At 38.9% G+C, this 25609-nt stretch overlaps 2 protein-coding genes across 2 annotated transcripts in view; one reads left to right on the forward strand and one right to left on the reverse strand.

Moving 5' to 3' along the window:
• Positions 1 to 20081, reverse strand: part of VEZT (vezatin, adherens junctions transmembrane protein) — a 58614-nt gene extending 38533 nt beyond the window's left edge. The window contains exons 1-3 of the mRNA XM_009321353.1: positions 19956 to 20081; positions 9276 to 9416; positions 1802 to 1891 (exon numbers count right to left, since the gene is read on the reverse strand). Coding sequence (XP_009319628.1) covers positions 1802 to 1891; positions 9276 to 9416; positions 19956 to 20081 — 357 coding nt within the window. The remainder of the gene's footprint in view (positions 1 to 1801; positions 1892 to 9275; positions 9417 to 19955) is intronic.
• Positions 20082 to 22659: 2578 nt separating this feature from the next.
• The window catches only part of FGD6 (FYVE, RhoGEF and PH domain containing 6), a 75587-nt gene continuing 72637 nt past the window's right edge, over positions 22660 to 25609 (forward strand). Inside the window, 2 exon segments of the mRNA XM_009321355.1 lie at positions 22660 to 22750; positions 24509 to 24578. Of these exon segments, the coding sequence (XP_009319630.1) occupies positions 22660 to 22750; positions 24509 to 24578 (161 nt within the window).

A 25609-nucleotide genomic window follows, 5' to 3' on the forward strand; every position in this document is an offset into this window, starting at 1 on the left:
TATAGCTCTTCAAGACAAATACACAGCTCTTGAAGACAAATATATCCATCAGAGAAGCCCTCTGAAATTTTAATTTGCATACTGCACCAAACTATAATTACAAAACACTTCAAGTTAAGAACGTCATAACAAAACCCAACAAACACTGAACACATGCATCTTTGCATCTAGCTAGATTACAGAAGGAAAAGGAGACCATTTCTGTAAAACCCTCTAGTAGAAGTTGTTAACAGAAGTATGACATTTCACAATACAAAATCTGTTTAGTTCTGTCATTGACAGAATGAGATTATTTATGAAACCATAAGATAGCTAGTCAAAAGTTTAATTCCATACATTGATGTCCCTTGTGATAACTTGCATTCTACTTTTAATGGAAAACATTTGTTTCAGGACTGTGTGCAAGAGGAAACTCTGCCCTCCTCCGACGCAGCCTGTGTCATTTCAGTACCCTACTGTAGCATGCAGCAAGAGAAACACGTTTTCCATATTATTTGGTTGTGTCTCCATCTCAAGAAATTAAGGCTAAAAAAAGCTGTGAATATAATACCTTTGATTCATAGGGGAAGAGGGAGGAATTAAAAAGACAACCAAAGATCACTAATGAGATATTTCAGAGGAAATTTTGTCCTCTTAAGATAAGGGAGAAGAGATAGCAATTGGACTCAGCAGAACTCTGAGAAATGGAAACCCCTAAGTTCTCATGTTGCTCAACATTTTTTTTTTTTTTTTAAGCTACATTTGAAGACATCACCCCTTTCTCACAATAGAAAAAAATAAATCAAAATTCTAACTTTTAGATTCTGGAACAGTCTGACTAATGTGACATTTGCAAGCCAGACTAGGAACCTGAAGCAGCTGGGTGCAAGTTAAAGCAGATCTCAGACCAGGCCAACCTAGAGACTGAACTGGTTGAGAAGTGGCGTTGCAGAGAACAGGTGTAAAGGCAGCACAAAACTATTTTTAACTATCTGGGGTAGAACTATCACCCTTCAGGTCTACCCCTCACAGGCTGACTTGGGCCCTAAAAGTTCTTGCAGGCTCCAGGAGTAGGAGAATACAACTTCTGGTGAGGCAGATGGACACCCAACCTGCTTCTGAACTGCTGAGATGAGAGCACATAGGTAGTACAGAGAACTGTTCTTGCCTCTCCCTACAGCCAGACCGCTACACAGATGTCGTCTGCTCTTAATGCATAACACTGTTCTGAAGCATTATAATGAAGGTGCCTTAATTTGCTTCGCTTTTCCCAAATGCAGAAGCACTGTGGAGAGCAGTGAAGAAACAAATAGGCCAGGATGGTTCCAGGGGTAGTACAGCTGCACTGCGTTTGTGCTACGCCTGAGCTAACAAGCTGAAACAGAGAGTGAAGCAATACTCAGATAAAGCTCTAGAGTCTTCTGTCTTGAACTGTGTCTGCAAGGTACTAGGCTGCAACATATGGACTTTCTCAGTCAGCGTCTCCATACTGCCTTCCACCAAATGGGGTAGCTACACTGTAGGTTAACTCCTTTCAGCTTTCAAGAATTTCTTTAATTTCTCACACATTTTATTTTGATTTCTCTTCCACATTTTTAACATCTTCAAGCTGGCTACCGATATTTTTCCTGTTCTTGTGTGCCCAATTTGCCTGGCACAGTAACTCTGAAAACCAGAATCAATGTTATCTGAAGAAGTAAAACTCTCAGAGCCAAAACCAACAGTACAGACCAAAGATGGTGCTCAGAGGATGAGGTACAGAGGAGAGGAAGACTTGTGGATTAGGAAAGGAAATGGGGAAAAAAAAAAAGTGATCACTTACCAGTCGGTGAAGTATGTCATCATTTTTCTTGTATTGTGGAAAAGGAAACCAACTTCTAAAGAACTCAACTAGTTTTGACAGGATGCCTTGCTGAAGGGAACAGAAATTACTCCAATTAAAAAGAAAACCCAACCCAAAGCCAAAAAAACCCACAAAAACCCAACAGACAATTCCTTTATTTTTGCATTTGCTTTCCTTGTTAACTCAGACCCAAGTACCTGTAAGGAAGTTTCGCTTACTGTGTCTGGCCTAACTTCAGAGTACGCTAAGGGAACATCTGCTTCCCGTCAACTTGGCTGTACACAAGAGCGTGAAGTAAAGCTTTCAGTAACCCCACCTATTTGGAGCATAATGGATTGTTATGTTGTACTGTTAAAAATAACTAGCTAGAATTAGTTTGATCTCAAGTTGGCAGCTACTGCATCGACATGAAAGACTTTCTCCTTGAGGATAAAAAAAGTAGTGAAGTTAAATGGCTGACAGGGACTGAAGAAAGGTAAAAGACCAGGAGAGGCACAACCTGTCCCTTGGCAGACCACCACAGCTTGAGGACAAGGCTCTGGAGGAGTTGTGAACAGAGACAGGGAAGACTGACTGTAAGAAGAGGAACTGTCCCAGAAACTCTCTGTCCCAACCAGCGTGTGCTATCAGGTACTTTCTCTCCATGCTGCTTCCCATGCAACCTAAATCCACACTTTCATCTGAGCTGTAAACATAACTTCGAACGCCACTAATTAGAGGGACTCCCTCTCGGTCATCACATTTTACTCATGTATCTTCCTAAAATATGATGCATGAAAAATTATAATTAAATAGATGCATGATTTTGCTTCACTCTGCTGCCATTCAATGAAAAAAATGGAGTTTTTGACACACACTGTATATCTACTTTCCTCAGACTGAGTTGACAGGAAGTAGTTTTCAAAATATTTACTTACATATATTTCATGAATTCTGAGGCCCTACCTTTTAATCTGCAGATTGATGACATGTAATACAATCAAACGAAATGTATCTCAAAAAAAATTAGCTGTGGAGCACTTACATTTTGTGGCATACTGTTTCAAAATAAAAAACCCCAAACCAAACAGATTATAATAGCTTAATGTGTAAAGGGGGTCTGCATTAAATCAGGTGCTTCTGTTTCTCCCTCTTTGTTTTTTTCTTTTTTTTTCCCCAACTATAAGGTGGGAAATAGAAGAGTAAAACCAAGCAACAGGAGTTTGGAGCTTTGTGGTTAGCCCTGCGATCAGCCTGACAGCCCTCTGAAAGGCACTGCAACACAAGTCTGAGGCAGCAAGCCAGGGCAGAAAGGCTTTGAGTAACGTCAGAAATTGTCACCCTAAAGCCCTTATGCTTCACAGAACAATTTTTGAAATAACTTACTTTGGCATCCATTTAGGTAACGTAACTCAAGTTTTTCTTTACTTATGTCTCATCTTTCTGTGTACGGTTAGAATTGCAGACCTATGCCAAAAGGAAGTGTTTTTAGGTCAGTGGAGAGACAAACCAATAATAGGAGTTTCATAATGATAGCTCTTCCCGACACACAGACATCATCGTGGCTCATTAGGAGGAGCTATCCCAGCAATCCACACTTCTTACACTATGGAATAAATCCAAGTGATTGTATTTTGATGTTGCTCAAGGGCACTGACAGAAGTTGGAAGAGGAGAAGAGTGTCACAAACTGCAGCACTAGATTATCCTCCAAGTTTCTTGTAAAGTGGCACAAAACAAAACAAAATTTTCCGATTACAGTTTGTAGAAAATTGAGATTAAATGAACAAAGGTCCTTGCTCTGCATTTGAGTTGCAGACAGATACTTCATTCAGAAGTACTTTTCCCAGTACTTTGAAAGCAGAGTACAGAAAGAATTGTCCATTTACTATTTAAAATTATGTCTCTTGGAGCCTACCTTTTTCAACAGTTTAGCCTTTGTAAGTCTTTGGGTTTTTATTGTGAATATTTAAACCTATACCAAGGATAACTTTAAACTGCTACCAGCTGACTAAACTAGACTGTGGAATTACTGAAAAATCCTCATACTAGTGTGCTATGCAAGTAATCTTTTGGTTAATTTCCATGTTTTAGTTTAAAAATAAAAATCTGAACTTGCATAAACACTCAACAGGCATGTCAGTGCTTGAAAACACAAAACAAGACAACCCACTGTCTTGGGCTGTGACCCAGTAGAGTGCAGTAACACATTACATTATTCAGATCCTTGGAATAGTGTCTCACAGTTTGAATTCCCATTGGGAGTGTAACTGACAAGTAAAACAACTTTCATCAACACACAAGTCAGGTCATGTTGCCAATACTTCTGGAATCTTCTTCGTAAGAGAACTTTAGAATACCACTCAGTCAAACTCTCTGTAAACTGAATAACAAAGCTGTATGACTACTAACATTTAAAAAAACCAGCATAGGATACTGCTGTGGTTTAACCTCAGTTGGCACATTTTAGATACATTAATTTGAATCTAAAATAAAATTCTAAGGACTATTTCTCTTTTGTACAGGATGAACCTGAAATGGCAAACTAGCAGGTAATGATAGCAGAAACAAGCAGAAAGAAGATAATGCTACATATTAAATACCTTCCAGCTACCCAGAGCTAGCATTAAGTGGGTGGGAGCCCTAGGCAAAGGACTGGTCCCTCTACCACATCAGGTCACCTGCACAGCTAGAGGGCTAGCCCCAACACAATCGTCAGTAGCTGCCTCTAGCACCAGCCCTGTTCTAGTGATGAAATATTATCACATCTGAGATGGGATACGGTGCGACGGTATAATCAATTTGAACATTCAGATATGCACAGCAGTCTAGGAAAATGAGTGAGAAAGGAAAAATGTAAATGGGAAGAAATACATTCGTTAAAGATCAAGCAGAATTACCTAAATAAGATTTAGTTTCAGAAAACAGGTCTAGGAGCTCTTGCAAACAGTGCTTTTGAGTATCAAGTGATCATGAGACCAGAACTTTAGCTGTAATTTTCTCCAGAGATTGGTACAGCCAGGAACACTGCACCTATAATTACCATGCTAAATCACATCTCTACACTCCCTCAGATGAAAGCTTGGCATTTCATCAGCCCTCAGAACACAACCTTGAAGCACCTTTACAGCTTTTCAGCCCAATGTTCATTAAGACCATGTTCCGATTAAAACCCCCCCACCAAAACCACACACACAGAGTACTGTTTAAGACTCGCTTCAAATTCAACTGATGCCTCTGCCTTTCATTAAGCCTGAACCATATGCTCTGCCTGGCAGGACAGCAAGGCACAGCAGCAACGTTTGTATCAGTCACTAGGAACCTCTTTTTCTTCCAGATCTATTTTTTCAGCCCCTGAAGATCACAAACTAGATCTTTGCCTTGCCAAAATCTTGCTACATGTCACCAAATTGTATCTATCTGCACAGGGTTCCTACTTGACTGAACACAAGAGGAGTAAACAATCTCAACTCAAAGACAAAGCAATACTGCAGCTTTTCTATTTTTATTCTAATAAAGTGTTTAAGGCATTTGTAAACTTGCTTTTCAGAACAGAAGCAAAACGATACACACATACTAGGCATCACTCAGCATGGAACATCATCTACTCCCTGTGATTATATTTTGCATTACACTGAGCCTCAACTAAGATCATTTTATATTAGGACTGTGGGTAGGTACCTATTCAGAACTCAGAAACCATTTGTTTCCCAGACATTTTATAATTTCAGTAGACTAGGCCAGCGAATGCTGAGAGAAGGGAAGTGATAACAGTCTCATGTAAAAATAAGGAAATGATTGGATGGGAATGTAAATGATTTGCCTGTACGTCATACAAAAGTTGCAACAAAGCCTCAGATCCTCCTAAATCCAGTCTACTTTTTTAAATGTGTGGCCAGCTGCCTTTCCCTCATTCTCTTTCCTTTTGAGACACCCTACCAAAATGGGACACAGAAATCAAATGACAAAAACAGATTTTCTGACATCAGATTACAAAAGAAAAGTATTAACGTTCCCAAACTGGTACTGGAACAGCAGCAAGAAGAACCTATGACATTTTATCACTAGAAATTACACACAGGTTTCTTCCTTATTTCCACTACGTATCCTTGTCTAGACAGAGATGACACAATGTGAATGTCATCCTAGTATTTGTGAGAAATGGACAGCCCATTTTCACACACCCACTCCCTTCAAGTTGCAAGGCAAACCATGATGAATTACTTCTACATCTGACACAATACTGGAAGATTTGCTCCCAACACAATAAAATTAAGTGTAAAATGCTTGAGGGGAAGGAAGGGGGAAAAAACAGAATAATTGAGGCTTTTAAAAGCAGTATATATTGACACTTTTGACGTTTTTAACCCCACAGCACTTTTGTACTAAATTCGATGGAAATTATATACATGAACACAGTATCATACTGCTTTACTGACTTCCACAAAAGTAATTATGCAAAAAAGTAATGCAGCTAACAAGCTGTAGTCCATGCATTACTTCATAGTAATGAACAGATAATCAGCCAATGAAATATGTCACCCTAATTTTCAGTTAACAGTGATTTAATTAAAGTCTTCCTGCACTAAGCCAGAATAGGTATCTTCAATGTAAATGTACCACAAAACTGCCAATAGCTTTAAAGGGAAAATATATTTTCAGGTGGTTTTTGAGGGTTATGGTGAGTGCCAGCTGACAATTCTGAAAAGTAAGGGTAGTGGACCTAATATTTCCATGAATACTTTTAAAGGTAGTTTAAACTATAAAAAATTGTGAGTTAAACCCTGAATTAAATTCAGTCTTGCCTTGTGACCACTGATAGACGCAATCATTATTACAAATGCAATAGCTATCCACATCAACAGTAACTAGAAATAAATTTATTCATTAAATTTAAAATAATCTTCCATTAGAGAAACCAGCCAAGGAAGCATGGAGACACTGCAAGAATCACTTCTCTTCCTCCAGTCAGTTAACCTGTTTCTTGGGCTCACAAATCCTCAGCACACGAGACTGGAGTTCTGTATGAAGCTCCTTCGTAATTTTTTTCTACGTGATTGCTGAACTCTTTGAAAAGTTGTAAACTCTGCAAGAATACGGATGAACAGTACTAAACTTAGTGATTCTTATTATAGTATGATTATTTTTCACAGGCTCTGCCTAATCCATGTGCTGGGCATGCAGCGGTACTTACTGGTCTGCTCAATGGATATGCACCCTGCATCTACAGGGTACATATACATACACCCACATACATCCATATACAAAGATGACCACCTACATGGTCATCTTTGATCAGAAAGTGGGGCGTGAGAGAAGGGAGACATGGCACACTTCCATAGGACTACAGGTCTCAGAAACTGGGGATCGAGGCTGTGAAGCAAAGTGCGCAGTGCACCTGCCCAACAGGTAAACACAAACTGTGTCCAATCTATCCATGAAGATAAGACTCCAACAGGACTGAAGACCAAAGCAAAATGTGTCATGTTTTATTATCCTGTCTTTTCAAACGGACTAATGAGTGTGTGAGGAAGCTTATATAGTCTATACAGAGAGTGCTCGAAATGAATATCACTATATGAAAATATGACCCATCACACTTCTCTGAATACTGCTAGATGAATAAGCTTCACACTGCAACTTCTAAATTTCCACTTCAAAGACTCTGCATGTCAGTCCTTGCAAGTACACCATACTATTGCAAACATTTAAAAAACCACACGTTCTTCCCCCAGCTCAGAAAAAAACCTGACTGATGTTATCCACGTCAATTCATACACTTCCGAATCCTACCCCACTTAAGACCCTACACAGAGCAGAACAGATTAAAAATCCCACAAGAAGAAAATACTTCTGACCTAAAAGAAAGGAGGAACAAGAGGGACACATACAAAACTGAAAAAAAATTGTTGAAATAAAGCCTAACTAACTGTGACTATTACTTGGCTAATTCCTTGAAGCATCTGAGAACCGAGTAGTGGATATACGTCAAGATGGCATTATTTGAGAGAAGATCCTAAGAAAAGCATCAGCTCTCCTCATTTGCCATATGATCCCCCCTCCACCAAAACCTGCAGGGAGACCTTCTGGAGATCTCGGGGCCACTCATATCATATTGCCTGTGTTTGGGAAAAATAGGATTCTCTCCCCAGTTCACTGCCAGCTAGTTGGGAGGGTGGAACATTGTGGAGCAGGGAAGCGGCAGAGGTTACAAACAAGAGGAAAGAGGTTGCAAACCTCTGATTTGAAGATCGCTGAAGAGGTATAAAGCAGTAATGAACAACAGGAAAACTGAGCTCCAATAGAAGGTTAAAAGCCTCAGCAGGCAAGAATCAGATGACCTAAGGTGGTCAAAGATGGAAGCTACCGGAGATAGTGGGGAGAGAGGAGAAAGAAATGGTAACTCTTCAGAGGCAATGCATCAACCCATGAATGCTTGGTTTGGGTTCTTACCTGTGCGGTGCCGCCCACCTCAGCCTTCAGCGGCCAGGACAGAGAAGTCTGCATGGAGGCCTCTTTTTTCCTCCCGGCTTAGCACATAGTTGGAGCATGTCCACTGAAAATTGAACTCTCCACTGTGGAAGTGAAAGAGGTAGGCAGAAAATAACTGCTCTTTGCATGCTCCATCTAGGTGCTAAGGAGAAGACAGACCGACTACTGAATTTTCAATATACTTGTTGCAAAGAGATTCCTACATTAGCTGCCTCAAAAGAGGAACTTCCTCACCCACACTACAGCTCCTCATCCGAGTCACATTGCCTGTACACTACCAATAACAGTAAAATACCATTTACTTTTAATAATGAAAACAAAAAATGCGTAGGCCTGAGTAGGTGTTAAATGGCCAAATTCTCAAGCATAATTTTAATACCAAAATGTTTTAAAAAAATCCACAAGCCTTTACTTAAAACGATAAAGAAGTCTGAGCTAATCAGCTGATGATCCTTGTCAGCTGTTACTGTTAGAAAATTGCCATAACCTAAGCATAGTTCTACTATCTCATTCAGATTGGTTATTGTATTTATACTTCCCAGAAATCCTCTTTCTTAATAAGTTTTGTTACAGAGTAAGCGATATTTAGCAACTGAATACCTGAGAAGGGCTGGGAACTATAAATATTCTGTTCCAGAAAATTACAGGTTTTATTCCCAGAATGTCATGCTAAGCTAACATAATAATATCCAGTAAATAAGATAATTTACAACACTCAAAAAATTCATTATCAAAGTCTCTTGCTTCCCTAGCTTACACAAATGCAAGGAAACACTCCAAACTATACTGGCAAACCATGCGTTTCCAAACACTTCTGCAGACAAGATAGGACAACTGGTTGGGTTTTTGTTTGTTTGTTTGTTTTTCTTTTTTTTTTTAATACAGTAAGGGATTTATCTTTATCCCCTCTGATTTTGCCTATTTGTGAAGTAATGCAGTGCTCTTTTGAGAAGATAAATACTCAGGAACAGGAGAGCGCTCACTTTCTGGGCGGCATGCACAGTCCGCTCTTTCTGGCTTTCCGCTGCTGCACATTGCTCTGCCTTCCGCGACACAGATGAACATACTTCAAAATCTGTGTGTCCCAAATCCTGCAGATACTGGTAGAGTGGGGAATTCTGAAAGAGAGTTAAAAAAAGAAAAATGAGAAAAAAACAATGTTAAAAATCATTCCCTGTTTCCCACAAAACACAACTGTGAATACAGCAACCATACAACCAGCAATGAATGGATTCAGAGCAGCCCTGCAGAGAAGGACTTTGGGATAGTGGTGAATGAAAAATTGGACATGACCCGGCAATGTGCGCTCGCAGCCCAGAAAGCCAATCGTATCCTGGGCTGCATGAAAAGAAGCGTGGCCAGCAGGTCGAGGGAGGTGATTCTGCCCCTCTACTCTGCTCTGGTGAGACCCCACCTGGAGTACTGCATCCAGCTCCGGGGTCCCCAGCACGAGAAAGACACAGACCTGTTGGAGCTGGTCCAGAAGAGGGCCATGAAAATGATCAGAGGGATGGAACACCTCTCCTACGAGGAAAGGCTGAGAGAGTTGGGGTTGTTCAGCCTAGAGAAGGGAAGTCTCCAGGGAGACATTATTGCGGCCTTTCAATAATTAAAAGGGGCTTATAAGAAAGACGGAGACAGACTGTTTACCAAGGGCTGTAGTGACAGGACAAGGGGTAACAGCTTTAAACTAAAAGAGGGTAGATTTAGATTAGATATAAGGAAGAATTTTTTTACAATGAGGCTGGTGAGACACTGGAACAGGTTGCCCAGAGAAGCTGTGGATGTCCCATCCCTGAAAGTGTTCAAGGCCAGGCTAGATGGGCCTTTGAGAAATCTGATCTAGTGAAAGATGTCCCTGCCCAGGGCAGAGGGGGTGGAACTAGATGATCTTTAAAGGTCCCTTCCAACCCAAAACATTCTGTGATTCAATCCAACAGGAAAAAAAACCCAACACAGTTAATAGCAAAGAAGCCAAAATTTTGCTTTAACTACCTCCCTTAAGTTTTATCCTGACCATAATGGAAGAGGCTGCAAAACAGTCAACACACAAAACAATGTGATGAGAAATAAGCATGCACCAATCAACTTTTCCCACAGCAATATTTTTTCTAGGTTACCTGATAGGGTTCTTTAGCTTATAACTTGCATGTTTTCAATAAATAAATCATGTATTTGGTAATATATTTTAAAATATTATTGTGTGACTGTTGTGGTTTAACCTCAGTCGGCAACCGAGTTCCACACAGCCGCTTGCTCCCTCCCCGCCCCCCCGGGTGGGATGGGGGAGAGAACTGGAAGAGTAGAAGTGAGAAAACTCGTGGGTTGAGATAAAAACAGTTTAATAATTGAAATAAAATAAAATAAAAATTATAATAATATACAAAGCAAGTGATGCACAATGAAATTGCTGACCAATGCCCAGCCAGTCCCCGAGCAGCGGCCCCCCCCCAGCTAGCTTTCCCCCAGTTTATGTACTGAGCATGACGTCACACGGTATGGAATGTCCCTTTGGCCAGTTTGGGTCAGCTGTCCTGGCTGTGCCCCCTCCCAGCTTCTTGTGCACCTCCAGCCTTCTCAGTCGGTAGAGCACGAGAAGCTGAAAAGTCCTTGACTAGTGTAAGCACTACTTAGCAACAACTAAAACATCGGTGTGTTATCAACATTATTCTCATCCTAAATCCAAAACACAGCACTGTACCAGCTACTAGGAAGGAAATTAACTCTATCCCAGCCGAAACCAGGACAGTGACTCTGGAACAATTAATGACAGTTTTCCTAAAGTTTATAAAAATTGTATAGATTATACTTTGAACCACTTCTACTGAAACAAACTTTAAAACTAGAGCACTTCTCAAACTTAATAAATAAAGCCTCAGTGTAATCTGATTAGGTACCTACAGAGTATTTTACAGAAATGGAAAAACAAATTAGAAAAAGGCTTCTGCTCTCTCCAAGGATGGTACTAGCACTTTTGGCAAAGGAGTATCACAGTTATTTAAAAAAAAAAAAAAAAGGCAAACTTTTTTAAACTACTGGCAAAACTACTGATTTACAAAAAGTCCTTAATAAAACTTCTTAGAAAAAGTATGGAATTCTGATCGCCAGAGAGTGGGTTTTTACATGTTTAGATATTTATCTATATAGACTTCTGAAGTTATCTTGTCTGCATCAGATATCTAGATTTACTTAACTTATTTTTCTGTTTACAACCATATATATGGCAGTATCTAGGACAGGTTTGATGGAAAGGATATTTATGCTAACTCCATTTCTACTCGGGACATGTAAAGAGACTTCGTTTTTAAGAAAACCTCTCAGCAATCAGTCTTAAATAGCCTAGTTAGTTAGGGATTCATTCTGACCTCTGACAAATTTTATAAACATCCCCCACTAGTATGCGAACACTAGCAAACTGCATAGGAAGAACAAAAACCATTTTAAGAATTATAACATACTATCAATAACAAAAATACTGTAAATAAAAAGTAAAAACTTTACAATAAATAACGCACAGTTGTGGAGGTCTGCAGAAACAACCACCAACAGAACATCTAATACAAACTGTTACATTATCATTAACTCACTGGTGCAAGTTGCAAAGGCGGCCCATCTACTATGACCATGTACCAACATGGCCAAATCTCAAATGACTGCTTGCCATACAATAAAACTTGGAAGCAATCATTCATACTAGCTGAACAGATTAACTTGTTACCTCTAGGGATTTTTTTTAACCCCATCACCAAAGTGCTATTTTGATCACTCTTACCTATTTAAAGCATGCAAATACATACTTTTGCACGCTCTACTTGAGTTACTCACAACGGATTCACTGTCCAGTCATTACCTGAAACTCAAACATTCGTACCAGCTCACAGGTACAGACAACCCCCCTCACCCACAATGACAATGATTGTGCAAAATGCTAGGATAGGTTAATGACTCATTTCCTTGTGGGAATTTTTCCAGCGCGACAACTCAATCATGTCTTTTTTCCAAGTACCCTTCCTCTATGGTTGAGTACTTTTTCAAATGCATCTAACTCTAATTAAACAATGTGCTGTTCTGGACTGGCTGGAAAGAAGGCATGTTTCTTACCAGAATTACTTAATTAAAATGGAAAAGAAAACATAATAGACTAGAATACTTCTCTTATTTAAGACACTGTTAAATTTGCTTCATAACTTCAGGACAAAACTCGGAATATGAATGGATATGCATAACCTTGTCTTCTTAAAATGGTTTTCATACAGAGCCAGGCTGCACACTGCCAGCACACCTGGAATAACCTGAACAACCCCCACATGAGAGGCTTTAGGGTAGCATGGAGGTTTCAGTCAGAACCAGCCGGAATTTTCCCTGTTTAGATGAAGACACATAGACAAAACAGTGGGTGAACAGAGAATGGTTTATTCAAAATCGTAGTTCTGATGCTCGCTCCAGGCAGGCCTCCAGGGAAATTGTATCTAGGCTGTTGGGAGATCTGTCCATCATCTTGACCAGACCTGCCCATCATCTTGATCATAATCTTGTTCACACTTGTCACAAGCAAGGCCAGCCATTGTTTGACACATGACTATCCTTGTAATTTATTGGTACTCACCTACATACAGACAGCTGGCAAAATAACCCAAATAGACCAAGGAGTTTTTCCACTAGTATCTCAGGGTGCACCTCGCTTTGGGGTCCATGATGAGATAATTTTCTAAGAGCTGATCAAGGAAACTGGTCTAATGCTGTTTAGATTGGTTCAATTTCCTCACAAAAATGGATGAAGGAAGGCAGAGAGAGAGAGACAGATGGAGACTCTATCCACTGAAGACAGAGAGAATTAGCTAAAATCTTGAATGCTACATTTAGTAAGTGAAATATTGCATAGATGTAAGAATGCCCTATTCTTCTCTCTTACTGGGTATTTGGCAACATCAAAACCTTCCATCTAACTGTAATTAGTACATTATCTACTCTACAGAAACAGTAAAAATTTCACCATCTCTCCAAATGTTAATGAAACTTCATCCCCTAGCTAGGATGAATAATTTTATTTGTTCTTGTAATCAAGGTGGAATACAGGCACCTTACTACGTTTTATGTAAATTCCTTCTGATTAACTTTTTGAAGGCTTTTACAGGGTCTCATTATGGGTAGATTTGCCATTTTTTTATCACTGCTCAGAACTGGAAATCAGTTTTCTGATTACTGAGTTAGCAAATGATAATTGATTAAAATTTAACTTGAATGCTTATCACATATTCCTTCAAGTAGACAAGGGTTCTCCTCTTTCAGTTTCTCAGGAAGTACCCAGGTCATGACAATCCTCCTTTAACATATTTCTCTCAAACCACATGCTTTCCTCTTTCCCATTCTTTTCTAAAAGATTATTAGCGGAATTGAAGTGCACATTGGAAAACCTCATTTTTTATTAACTTAAATGACCAAGAACAATGCTGTGACTAAAATCCCTTATGCTATAAGTAAAACCACCATTGTTCCCTTTTCTGAATCCATTATTAGCAGTAAGATGTGGATAAAGAAAGCACTGAATAACAAGTGGGTTGACGCCCTTGTGAAATTAGATTATTAAGAGCCTTAATGAACCAATCATAAAATTCTTCCATTAAGAGTGGAAGCACACTCAGCTTTACATTTTGCTTAGAAAAATTGAAGATTACACTCCTATTAGAAATATCACTGATGGCATACCTACATTAGCCTATGCGAAGATAAAAACACACACTATTTATTTACTTATTATATTTCATGTCCTAGATACTGCCCAACTTTAAATGATACTGACAAGCCTGTCACTTGTAAAGCTGTGTGGTCTGTATAACTCACTGAGGATGTCTCCCAACAGCCTGTAGCAAATTTCTCCCATGACATACGTAAGTAATGGCTAGAAAATCCAGTAAAGGAATTTTAAAAAGTTGAAGGGTAGATTTTATGTATGTGAGCATTCACAAAAGTTCCAATATTATCAAAGAATCAGAAAATTATTAATTATGCAACTACAGAATTGCAATATGATACCATTAAAATACCCTATTCTATATACTGCTTGTTTCAATACAAGAGACAGAAGTATTATACTTAATGCTTACAAAGCATTTTTCATCTTCACAAAGCTTTTAAAACAATAATTAAATCTCATAATGTCTGATGTCCTACAAATTATAGCTCTGAATTTCTAGCTTACATCCTTACCCAAACCTCTCACTACTAAATGCCTTCTTTCCCATAAAAAAGATCACAGATGTGCACATATTCTTGCACATGCACTTGTAACTGTGAGAAAAGTTCCTTGGTTTCAATTCATGCTGTCATTCATCAGCATTGTCAGGCTCAGCTGTTTTCACCTGCAAATGCCGTGATAATATTAAAAAAATCTACTTCTTCAGTCCAACATTAAAATTAAAAAAAAAAAAAAAAAAAGAGCAACTGATTTTGCATTTCTGCATGTATTATAGATACTATACTTTTCATTTAAGAAATTCAGGACATATCAGAAAGTTCATCCTTGCAAGCAGTAATAGGTTGTAATTATAAAAAATATAATTTGGACTTGAGAGAAAGCTTTTATGTTAGAATGTGAGGTAAAGGGACAGCAAAGTTGTTTCAGTGGATGGCATGAAAAGGAAATTTAAAACATAAAATCTCATCTTCCTATTAATACAGCATCATATTATTCTAGAGGAATCTATTTCCACGTATTTTTGAATCTTTACTTTCAACCACTGTCAACTTAGATGACAACTAGAATAGTTAGTATTACTCATGTTTGACAGGTTTGTTTGTTTATTTCTAATTGTCTCTGGTAGAATGACATGGTAATGAATCATTTACAAAGTAGAGAAGAAAAAATTTTTTAATAATTCAGCTTATTGTTATGTTACCATCATACTACCAGGTACTGATGGGAATTATTATCTAAAGTAAGTGAGGATACCACGACAGGGTTTTTCAGCAATATGCTGTATTTATTTCTGAAGTTTCTTCTAAGTTTCTTCTTCTTCTAAGTCACTTTCTGAGACCACCTAGATACAAGTGACAGGCATTACATTTACAGCCAGGGCATTTTTTTATTATGCTATTTGTCCAAAATGTGTGCTGAAAATGGAAAACAGTTCCAGGACAGACAGAAGACAAAATGCCGTTATTCTTTGGTGTACTTCGTATAGATTATACATGGAAAATCTTGTTAACAAGTCAAGCAAGGTAGTCAGAAACAGTCAATGTACTGAGTAGGAATATACTTGCTGACAATTTTAAGAATTAGGGTTTTCTGGAGACTCAACAGAGACTGACAACAGAAAAGCCACTTATCTTTCTATATCTTTTCTAATTCACTACAGTCAGTCATACTGCAAAGCCAGTCAATTGTAACTAGACATTTATAATATAGTATAGTACAGGTTTATATAAGCTCCCGTTTCCAGAATCAAGAAAGAAAATCCTTTCCTCCTCATTCATAACTCCCTGAGCATATTTATTTTAGATCCATACTACTAAAAATTATTTCACTCACATACATATGTTTAATTACAACTCTCCGTTTTTCATTGTTGCAAGTGGTTGAGTCTCATTCTAAACCCCAGATATATTATGCAGGATTAAAGAACAGTCCACTAAATTAGTTTTGTTCTTTAACCCTTTCCCAATGCTTACTTTAATGCCACTTGCCATACAGCACTGACTTGGTTAGAAAAAAAAAGTCACCTAAACTGAAGACTAAACATCGTGTTTGCAACTCTAAGCCTACAGCAAAAATAAATATAAAAAAATCAAAACCAAGCCAAACATTAAAAGATAATCAAACATATATAACCTTGCCTACTGCTATGTGATGGAAAGGTTGTTATAGTAGAGAATTCCCTAGCTTCGGAGAAAAGCTTACTTTTGATAGATATCTACTTAAATACTTGTATCTATTGCAGCCTTGCAAGCACAGATATTGCACCTTAATACATGAGGCATTTTGTGTGTATTGTGAGAAAAACCTTTGCAATCACGAATCAGATTAAGACACTGTTAGCTTTCATAGTCTTGTTACAATAGCAGCTGAAAATCAAAGCCACACCCAAATTATTTTTGCTGATGCATCATGAAGTAAATGACTCAGGATTTCTCTATTAGAGACAGGGGCTTCCCACACCCAATGTTCTTTACCACGATAAAATTTACTACCTAGTAAACCCCCCCTGCTCTAGTTTCCAACCATAGCTAATGGAGCAGATTAACCTTAAAAATAATATTTAATACCGTTGCACAAAGTAAGAGGTTTAAAGATCTCTTCTTAAAATACAGATATGTTTTTCCAAAGCTGTTTCCAATATGCCAGAAACACTGTGGGAGCTTAAACCACCTCCAAAATTACTAAAAGTTATGAATTATCAGTTAAAAAAAAAAGATTAAACACTTCTACCACAGTGATAGCAAAGTACAAGATATGCTGAACAGGTGGCTAAACTCAGAACAAAATAAACAGTATTGAAATCTGCCCTCCTCCCTCAAAACACAGATTTGAAGAAGTTGAGTTAACACTCACAGACAGTGCAATCTTTGTCTCCTGGAAGAGGGTATTCCATTTTTCTTTTCGGTACTGCTCCCATGCACCTGACAGAATCTCGCCCACCTCCCTGTTTCTTTCTGCTTGTCCCTCCAGGATGACCCGAGCCGAGGATGAGAAGGAGCCGTCAGTGTAATTGCACCTGTGCCCCTGCACAGTAGCATTTTCCTGACGGCATCGGCGGATGCAGTTTGAAACTTCCCAGGGCCATGCGATTTCTCCTGACTAATGTGGCTTCCTAACTGGGGGGAGGGAGACGAGGATGACAGATTGCTAAAGGCTTTTAAAAAGATACCGCTTGAAAAAATTATTGCCCATCGATCTTATATGCAGCCATTAATAAGACTTTCCAAGCAACAGTATTTAAAAGCCTTGGTTGTATTCTGCTGGCTGGTAACCACCTCCTCCTGCGCTCCGACTGACAAAGAGCCAGGCACTGACAGGGCTAATATTAGACAATGACTTCAAGGCAGTGAAAGAGTCATTTAAATTTCCTATTCTGCTTTCACTGCCACAGGGGCATAGACCTTGGTTTCTCCAGCACTACTGTATCATCTGACTTAGGTGCAGGCTCTGAGAACTACTTTGAAGCCATTAATCTATTACTATTCCCGGATATTTTCTGAGGCACAATATATATCTAATTCTGCATGCACCTGCGTGACCTGAAGAGTTAAGAAAGTTTTATAGCCTGTGTATAGTGCTGTATCACTGGATCTGTGACATGGGAAAGCGCTTTCCTTCGCATTTTCAGCAGGTGGTTGCACATTACTGCCATCATGGAAAAGTCTTAGAAAGATACGTACTAAACAAAGCCCTGAAACTCACTGAGAGCTCTGGATTATTTACCCATTCAAAAGCGGACCTGCGAATACAGGTGAAAAGCTGAGCAGGACCTTTCTGACAAGGACAGAGATGAAAAATACCTGAAAAACTGAAAGTAAAAGTGGTAAACGTTACCTTCCCTGGAGGACAGGGTAACAGGCCAGCCAGACTCTGTACCTGGAGCTTTGGGTGGGAAGTCACTGCTCATGCAGGTCATCAGACTAGGCTGATATAGGAAAACTGGTTTGTTTTATACCAGTTGTTAACAACTCACAGATTTTACCCTTCACTTACATTCAAAACTAAATTAATGAAATTAATGCATCTGACTGGTAAACTAGTGGAGTATTTCTGAAACATTTTGGAAACCTCTTTAAAACACCAGCTCCAAAGAATTAACTTGTTTATCCATTATAAATCATGTTAATTCTGACTCCTAATGACAACACACTGCAAGCAAACATCTTTACTGAAGTGAAAAGCATCCAAGAAACAAAAGAGACAGTCACATTATAAAGACTAAAAGAAGAGTGAGTCTTTTTTTTTACTCAAGCGTCTCAAGGAAGTTGATTCATGACTTGAAGTTGTAAGAGCAGTACTGCAGTATTAACCCTCCTGTAAACATGACCCCAGAGTAATTAATACAGAGGATGATTACAAAATTTTTGGACCAACAGACCTCAAAATTTACTATGGATCATCATGTACTTTTGTCTTCAAATATTCTATTAAAAATAATAAAGGCAATATGGGTTCACACACCATACGGCCCATATGCTTTTCTCTATCCGTTCAGATACAACTTAGTGTTATCCAAAAATGCCTGATGAGTTTACCTGGTCTCCACAGCAACCAGACTGTTTGTTACACAGTCTTAAGTTTGCAGTTTCTTTTATTTTCACCTGCCTCCCAGTCATGTGATGAGAGCACAGCCTGTCCTCCCCTTCTTAGCAGACTGCTGAGAAGCAAAATATCCGAAATAGTCCATCCGTCACTAGTCCAGGTGCCTCTACAGTTCACTGCAATTTGCAGCAGAGATATCTCCCCAGGCTGCATTTACATGGTCAATTTAATCGGCCATTACCAGTGGGTGCAGATGAAAGCTGCAGTACCATTTTAGAACACTAATGGTAATATTTATACAGCCAAATGGTGAGATGGAACAAGGAACTGATCTGATTGTAAAAAAAATAAAATCCATCTTTTTTTTTTTCTTTCTTTCTTAGCCAGGTCAGTTTATAGTCTAATCAGTTTCCTGAGCCAGTTTACAGCATCACCCACAAACCCCGGTGGATATCTACCATCCATAAAGAGGATGGGAATAAGCCAGAAAAGACGAGTGAAGCCCGAACACCTCTTCTGACAACACCCCACACTTCAGGCAGACAAAGCAGAGTCTCAGAACCAGCTCATCAGAATGACAAGTGAACTGTGGTTTTGACAGAACTGTGTATTTAAAACTGGCTTTATTTCATGCATATGTATGAAATGAGAGTCCTGTATCTTTAGTCCACCCAAAGGATCCTGTTGAGAGAGCATTACTGACAGTAGCATTGAAGTTGGGTGAATATTCTTTTTCAGCTACTTCTTTTTCCTAATTTGTAACATTTGAGACATTATTTTTTAGAATACAACATTTATAAGCTTGATGCTTGACAAAAATCACATTACTTTGCAAGTGCTAAAGTTTTCAGGTTTTTGAATGAACGTGACTTAAAATTTTCATCACAACGAAAAGTTGCTGAGGTTAGGTTTCCTGGGGTTTTTGTTTGGTTTTGTTTCATTTTTTAAACAAAATCATTTTAGAAAAGCTCAATTTGAGTGGAGAAAGCATTTGTGAAAGCAAACATCACTGAGTGTTTTGATAAAAGCTACATTTGGTTGAAAAGGGTTCAGATGGGGATTTGACCATCTCAATTTAGTGACGCACCAGTATTCTAAACAAAGAAATACCATATTTTAGACATGTTTTACTATTGTAGGCATGCAGAGAAGACATCAGCTAAAGGCTGTTCTGAATATAGTTGTATTATGCTGGGAAATGGTGGTGCCTCTTCCTGGAATCTCTCTTAAATCTTACAGAGATCTGTATACATTATATGTAGGCATCCTCCATGCTCTTCAGCACCAAGCAGCATCTTGGCTTGTTGCCTAAATGAGCAGTGAGTTGTCTTTCTGAACCTGACATTTGAATGTGTTGTGATGTTGCCAAATATTTCCCAAGCACTTTTGTCCCACATCCCTCCTAAACGGACTCCACCATTCCTACCTCCTCCCCGCACAGGCCAGACCCAGTGCCAGGTAGTCGCCAGCCCTTCTGAGTGCTGGTGCTTCCTTTCTCTCTCAGGGTGGCATGCTGCTTGTAAACCACTTCTCCACTGTTTTCAGGACTCATTCTTCACATTAGCTTCTTCCATTATAGTAAGACGACAAAGAACGCAGACCAAGTCTCTCCAAACTCTGGAAAGGGTAATTCCATTTCTGTGCATATTTTCCCCCAATGACGGGAAGATGACTGCTTGAGCAAGGGCTGGCTGTGAAATGAGAGCACCTGTTATATGTTCAAAATCTTTGTTCTGAGTCTGTGGGTTCCAATTCTAGCTTCGGTAGAGCTGTGTTCAATATTTTACATCAATATAAACTTTTGAATTTGGACATGAGATTTGACTCTCTTTGTGTTCATCCCCAGCTTGTTTTCTTTGTAAGTACAGATTAGTATGGATTCTGAGATTTGATGCAGATAGATGAGCAAAAGAAAGTCTCATTTTGTTAATTTGGTATTATTCTCCCATTTGCACAAAATAAAATTTGAAGTCGGGAAAGATCACATATACAATTTATATTGTATTTTTCAGTCTGGGATTTCTAACGGGACAAACAATAAATCCCAAATTTAAAAGCCTGGAGTCATACTAATGACCAGATCCTCTAGACCTAGAACAAAAAATTAGATTCAACAGTGACACTACCATCATGACACTCAGCCAGCCTTTAGTGGGGCTATTCTTTAACATGTATTTCCAGTAGTACTGAAATAGCTAGTGAATAGCATCATTAAGTAAGTAATTTGGACAGAACTGGTTGTAGGAATGGCACAAGACTCATGAGTTAATGAAAATAATGTCTCAAGTGAGGAAAGCTTTCTTTCCTAATTAAAATTTTTTAAAAATGGAGAGATGTTTATGGCAATGAAATGAATTCAGTACTATATTTTACACAATACTACATGCAAAGCTTTATATTTCAATCATTGTGTATGAAACGGTGTGTATTGACGGTTGGACTCGATGATCTTAGAGGTCTCTTCCAACCTTAATGATTCTATGATTCTAAAAAGCCCTTAAAAATCTAAGGTGGTGGCAGTTTGACATTGTGGGTGTCAAAATCTCATTTTTTGTGCAATCTAGTGAAAAATCTTGCATGGATTAACTTTCTTCTGCAAACACAGCATTAAAATGGAAAACAACAAAAGTCAGCTCCAATCCTTCCACCAGAACCATGACACAGTCAGGAAGACTTTCTGGGATTAGGTTCCAACAATGGTCTGAGTGAACCTGAAGGAAGGAGCATCTCACAGATGAGGAAAGGCTGAGAGAGCTGGGACTGTTCAGCCTGGAGAAATGAAGGCTCAGCGGGGATCTCATCAGTGTGTGTAAATACCTGAACGGAGAGTGCAAAGAAGGCAGAGCCAGGCTCTTTTCCATGGTGCCCAGTGACACGACCAGAGGCAAAGGGCACAAACTGAAACACAGGAGGTTCCCTCCGAACATCAGGAAACACTTTTTCACTGTGAGGGTGACCAAGCACTGGCACAGGTTGCCCAGGGGGGTTGTAGGGTCTCCATCCCTGGCGCTATTCAAAAGCCGTCTGGATATGGTCCCGGGAAACTGGCTCTAGCTGGCCCTGCTTGAGCAGGGGGGTTGGACCAAATGACCTCCAGAGGTCCCTTCCAACCTCAACCATTCTGCGATTCTGTGAGCATAGCTTTAGTATCTATCCAAATGTAAAAAACAAACTTGTACAAGCTCATTAAAATATAGGACAAATGACTTAGCTGGAAGCAGAAATCGGGAGCCAAAAACGCACTCAAAGAGCAGTGTTTGGAGCACCTTCATCCCAGTGCTCTGAAAGAATGGGCACAGGAGATCAAAGACCCAGCAGAAAGGATTTCTAATAAATCTATAAACTCAAAAGTGGAAAAAAGCAAACATAGTGCCTATATTTACAAGGAGAAAAAAGCAATCAGGAATATGTCAGGCCTATGAATCTGATCAAAAGCCAGCATGCTACTGAGGATAATTACTCTTTCTTGCAAAATTCAAAGACAAAGAAGAAAACAGATGATCATCGAAGAAGATATCACGTGGGTTCACCAGGGGTAGATTGTGCCAAACTCACTTGACATCTTTCTTTGACAAGACAGCTAATTTTTCTAGATAAAGGAAATGTGGGAAGTTTATATGGACTTTTTATACTGTGCCATATGGGGTATGGACTTTTGATACTGTGCCATATCAGTTAAGGAAAAAGATGGGAAAGGAACCAAATATGTAGATGGCAGAGATAACCGTGGGTTATGCTGAACAGAAAACTATCAGATCAGAAGAAGGTTACTAATGGAGTTCCTAAAGAATGAGTCTTTGGTCAAAGCTTTTGAATTTTCCTTAATTAACCTTATACCAAAAAAGCATGCTAATGAAATTTCCCAATAACACCAAGTAACATCATATATGCAGAAAAGGCTTGAAACGTCATACAAAAAGAATGGGATGACCTTGAGTGGGTACTGATAATGGTATGCAATTTAACAGTAGACAACAGCAAGACCTTACACAGAGGAACTAATAAAAACAAACTCTCCGATAATGTGGAAGCTGTTGATAAAATTAAGAACAGACATGAGTGGTTACCCTATCACATTACAACCAAGTCAAACAATATGAAAACCTGAAAAAGTTGTTTGTAGGCCTAGGATGCAAGAAACAAAGTATTCCCAGCAGAAGCAAGTGAAAATAGTTGTACAAGACCCCAGCAAGAACGCCGAGTACCATGGTGCAAGCTCAGGTAAAGAAAGATGAACTCAAACTGAAGTAGATGTAAAAAACCCCCAAAAACAAACAAACAAAAAACCAAATCAAAAATTAAGAACAGGAAAATCTGTTTTGTGAAACGAAGCTAAAATATATTGTATTATTCAGTTCAGCAAAGCCCTTAGCCGGGAGAAGATTGCTTCCTATGAATACATTAGGAGAGGTAAATTCTAGAGAAATATAAAAACTATATACGCTAATGGACAATATTAGCAGAAGTGTACGTAGGTATGAAGTAGCCATGAATAAATTTCAAGTCAGAAATTAGATGGCAGTTATTAACTATCAAAGCAATGACGTTCTGACACAGTCCTCCCACTGGAATAATGATGCAGAAATGTAGCCAGTTTGAACAAGGAGTTTCCTTAATTTAGACATTAAAAAAAGAAAAAGAAAACAAGGAGGGAATGTCATTGTCCAAACAACAAAAAACCTAACACAATTCCAGTCTCACATCAAAATACCCAAAACGCTGCAATTTTCCAGAGGACTCTGGGGTACACTATAACTGCAGTGCACACTAACTACAGCATTCTGTCTTCTAGCCTATTTTGTAAAAAATTCATCTCAAGTAACTTAACATCAAATTTCCTATCTTATGATCTCCCTTAATAAATTAAGACAGACATTAATAAAGAATGCCATTCATTGTTCCTCCATTTTTTACCACAATCTGTTCTACACTGCAACAATTTTTAATTTGACACACTGCTGGCAGATGAGCCCAGGCCAAGCATATCAGGGGCACCTCTGTGTTTCTTGGGTTCTGTCCCCTCCCCCCCAATATTTGTAGCATTTTAATTCCAAGAGCAACTGGTTGTAACAAATGGAAGAACTGAAGTGCTGAGGACTATGCAGTCAGTGAATTAAAAATTGCTGGCTGCTGTAGGATTTAATTTATAAACTGGGTAGAGTACAGCAGCACTTACTGGGTAGAGTAAAATGCCCATCATTCATTATTGTTCAATCACAATGATCTGCAATGGCTCTTGAACCGGATGGAAAACACTGCTTTCCCAGGGCGGTGATGCCATGTTTGTGCTTCCCTTCCTTCAGAAATACATTAATGTAAAAGATAACTTTGATAGTGAGAAAAATGATCGGTCCTTGGAAGCTCATAAATATCTATCAGAGGGCCATCATCTGATGCTGCAGAATTTGTCATGCAGACAGCTGTCGCTGATGTATTCAGGGCCTGTTGGACAGAGCTATGACCTGAAAAATGTGCAGAAAATAACACGGGGCATAACTGTGATGTGGAACAGGTGAAGCATATCCTGTTTGCTTCTCTTCCCTCTCCTACCCATTCCGTTGGGTATGAAAAACATGAAGGACCACTTCTTTCCTGATTATGCATTTGTTAGCACACCACTACTGCTTATAATATTGATCGATACCTTATTCACAAGAGCTACAAAAGCACAGAGGAAACAGCTGTTCACAGTAACCTAGGTCTAAATGCTGAAGGCCTCCTTGCAACAGTGACCACTGAAGAACAACATGGGAAGTGACCTACTGAGGAGCAGAAAAAATGTAGTTGCTTACCAGAAACCACAAATAATTAAGGGAGAGAGTTTGGGGCCCCAGAAAAAAATTAAAAGAGTAATTAAAAAATAAATACGTCATAGCATTAACTATCCAAATACTTTTCGGCTCCTTCCTAATTCCCATCTCTGGCTCACCTGTGTGGAGTATGTTCATAATTTTCTGTGGAACCTTCATTTTACAATAGCACGAACCCTGCTGAGCACTTCCGAAGATAATTTTTGCGGGTATTTCAAGGTACCCGTTATTATCAGCGGGTATCTCACCCAGCTCTGCACCCCAACCAATCAACCAACCAACCAACACCATCCGTATTTTTCCTACTGTTGCTTATCTGATGTTATAGTTGTACCCTAATATATGAACGATACGTTACTATGTCACTCAGTATACCTATAAGTGTGTATATACACAAACACACACTTGTTACAGTAATGTATCAAAGAGCCTTTACTAGTGACTGAACTCCATTCCCAAAATGCAAAGAAAATAGTGAAGTGCATATGCACATGCAGGGAGGTCTTTTACTCCCTATGCAGTAGAACTTTTTCAATCAAAACAGTAACTGCTGCGTGAACTGAAGAACTGCGGAACTGTAAAACAAGTATCACTTTTATTGAAGAAGGAAATGCAGAGGGCGGGCATTATACCCGTGAAATAAATTCTCACCATGGATTTATGCCATTAAAGGAAGCGATTTAACATAGCAGCACTATAAATAACACATTTTATTGTTAGAATTCCAGGTTGGTTGTGGATGAACACAAAACTTTGTGGTACAGACCAAAGCCATATACAGGTAGTACTTACAGAGCTGAGAAAAAAAATCATTCCTTATGTAAGGAGCTTTTTGCATCCAGGTAAAACCAGAAGCCTTATTACTATTATAATAATTAATCATTTTAAAGACAGTATTTCTCTACAACCACTTTCTCTGTACATCTGCAAAAGCAGGTGTGCCCTCCATGAAGATGAAATTACATTTACCCGCTGCAAATTGATCTGATTTTGTCACTGAACTGCAACAGCAGATATATTTAACCACTGTTTTAAATAAGGCCCAGATGATATTGTAGCCCCATTATCTAACAAGACGTGCAACATAATTGTAAAGTTTTATGCAAATCCTGTAAATAATACAAACACTAGAAAGATAAGGCCGTTTCGGTACTTACTACGCAGATGAGTGCGTGCTGAAATGCACCTTTCACGTGAATTGCACTGATTTAGAAGCAGGACTTACTAGCTACACAGCGGATTTACTGTCGTGGCCGCCGATGCCACAGCG

The sequence above is a fragment of the Pygoscelis adeliae genome, unplaced genomic scaffold, assembly GCF_000699105.1.
Source record: "Pygoscelis adeliae isolate BGI_AS28 unplaced genomic scaffold, ASM69910v1 Scaffold232, whole genome shotgun sequence".
Taxonomy (NCBI): domain Eukaryota; kingdom Metazoa; phylum Chordata; class Aves; order Sphenisciformes; family Spheniscidae; genus Pygoscelis; species Pygoscelis adeliae.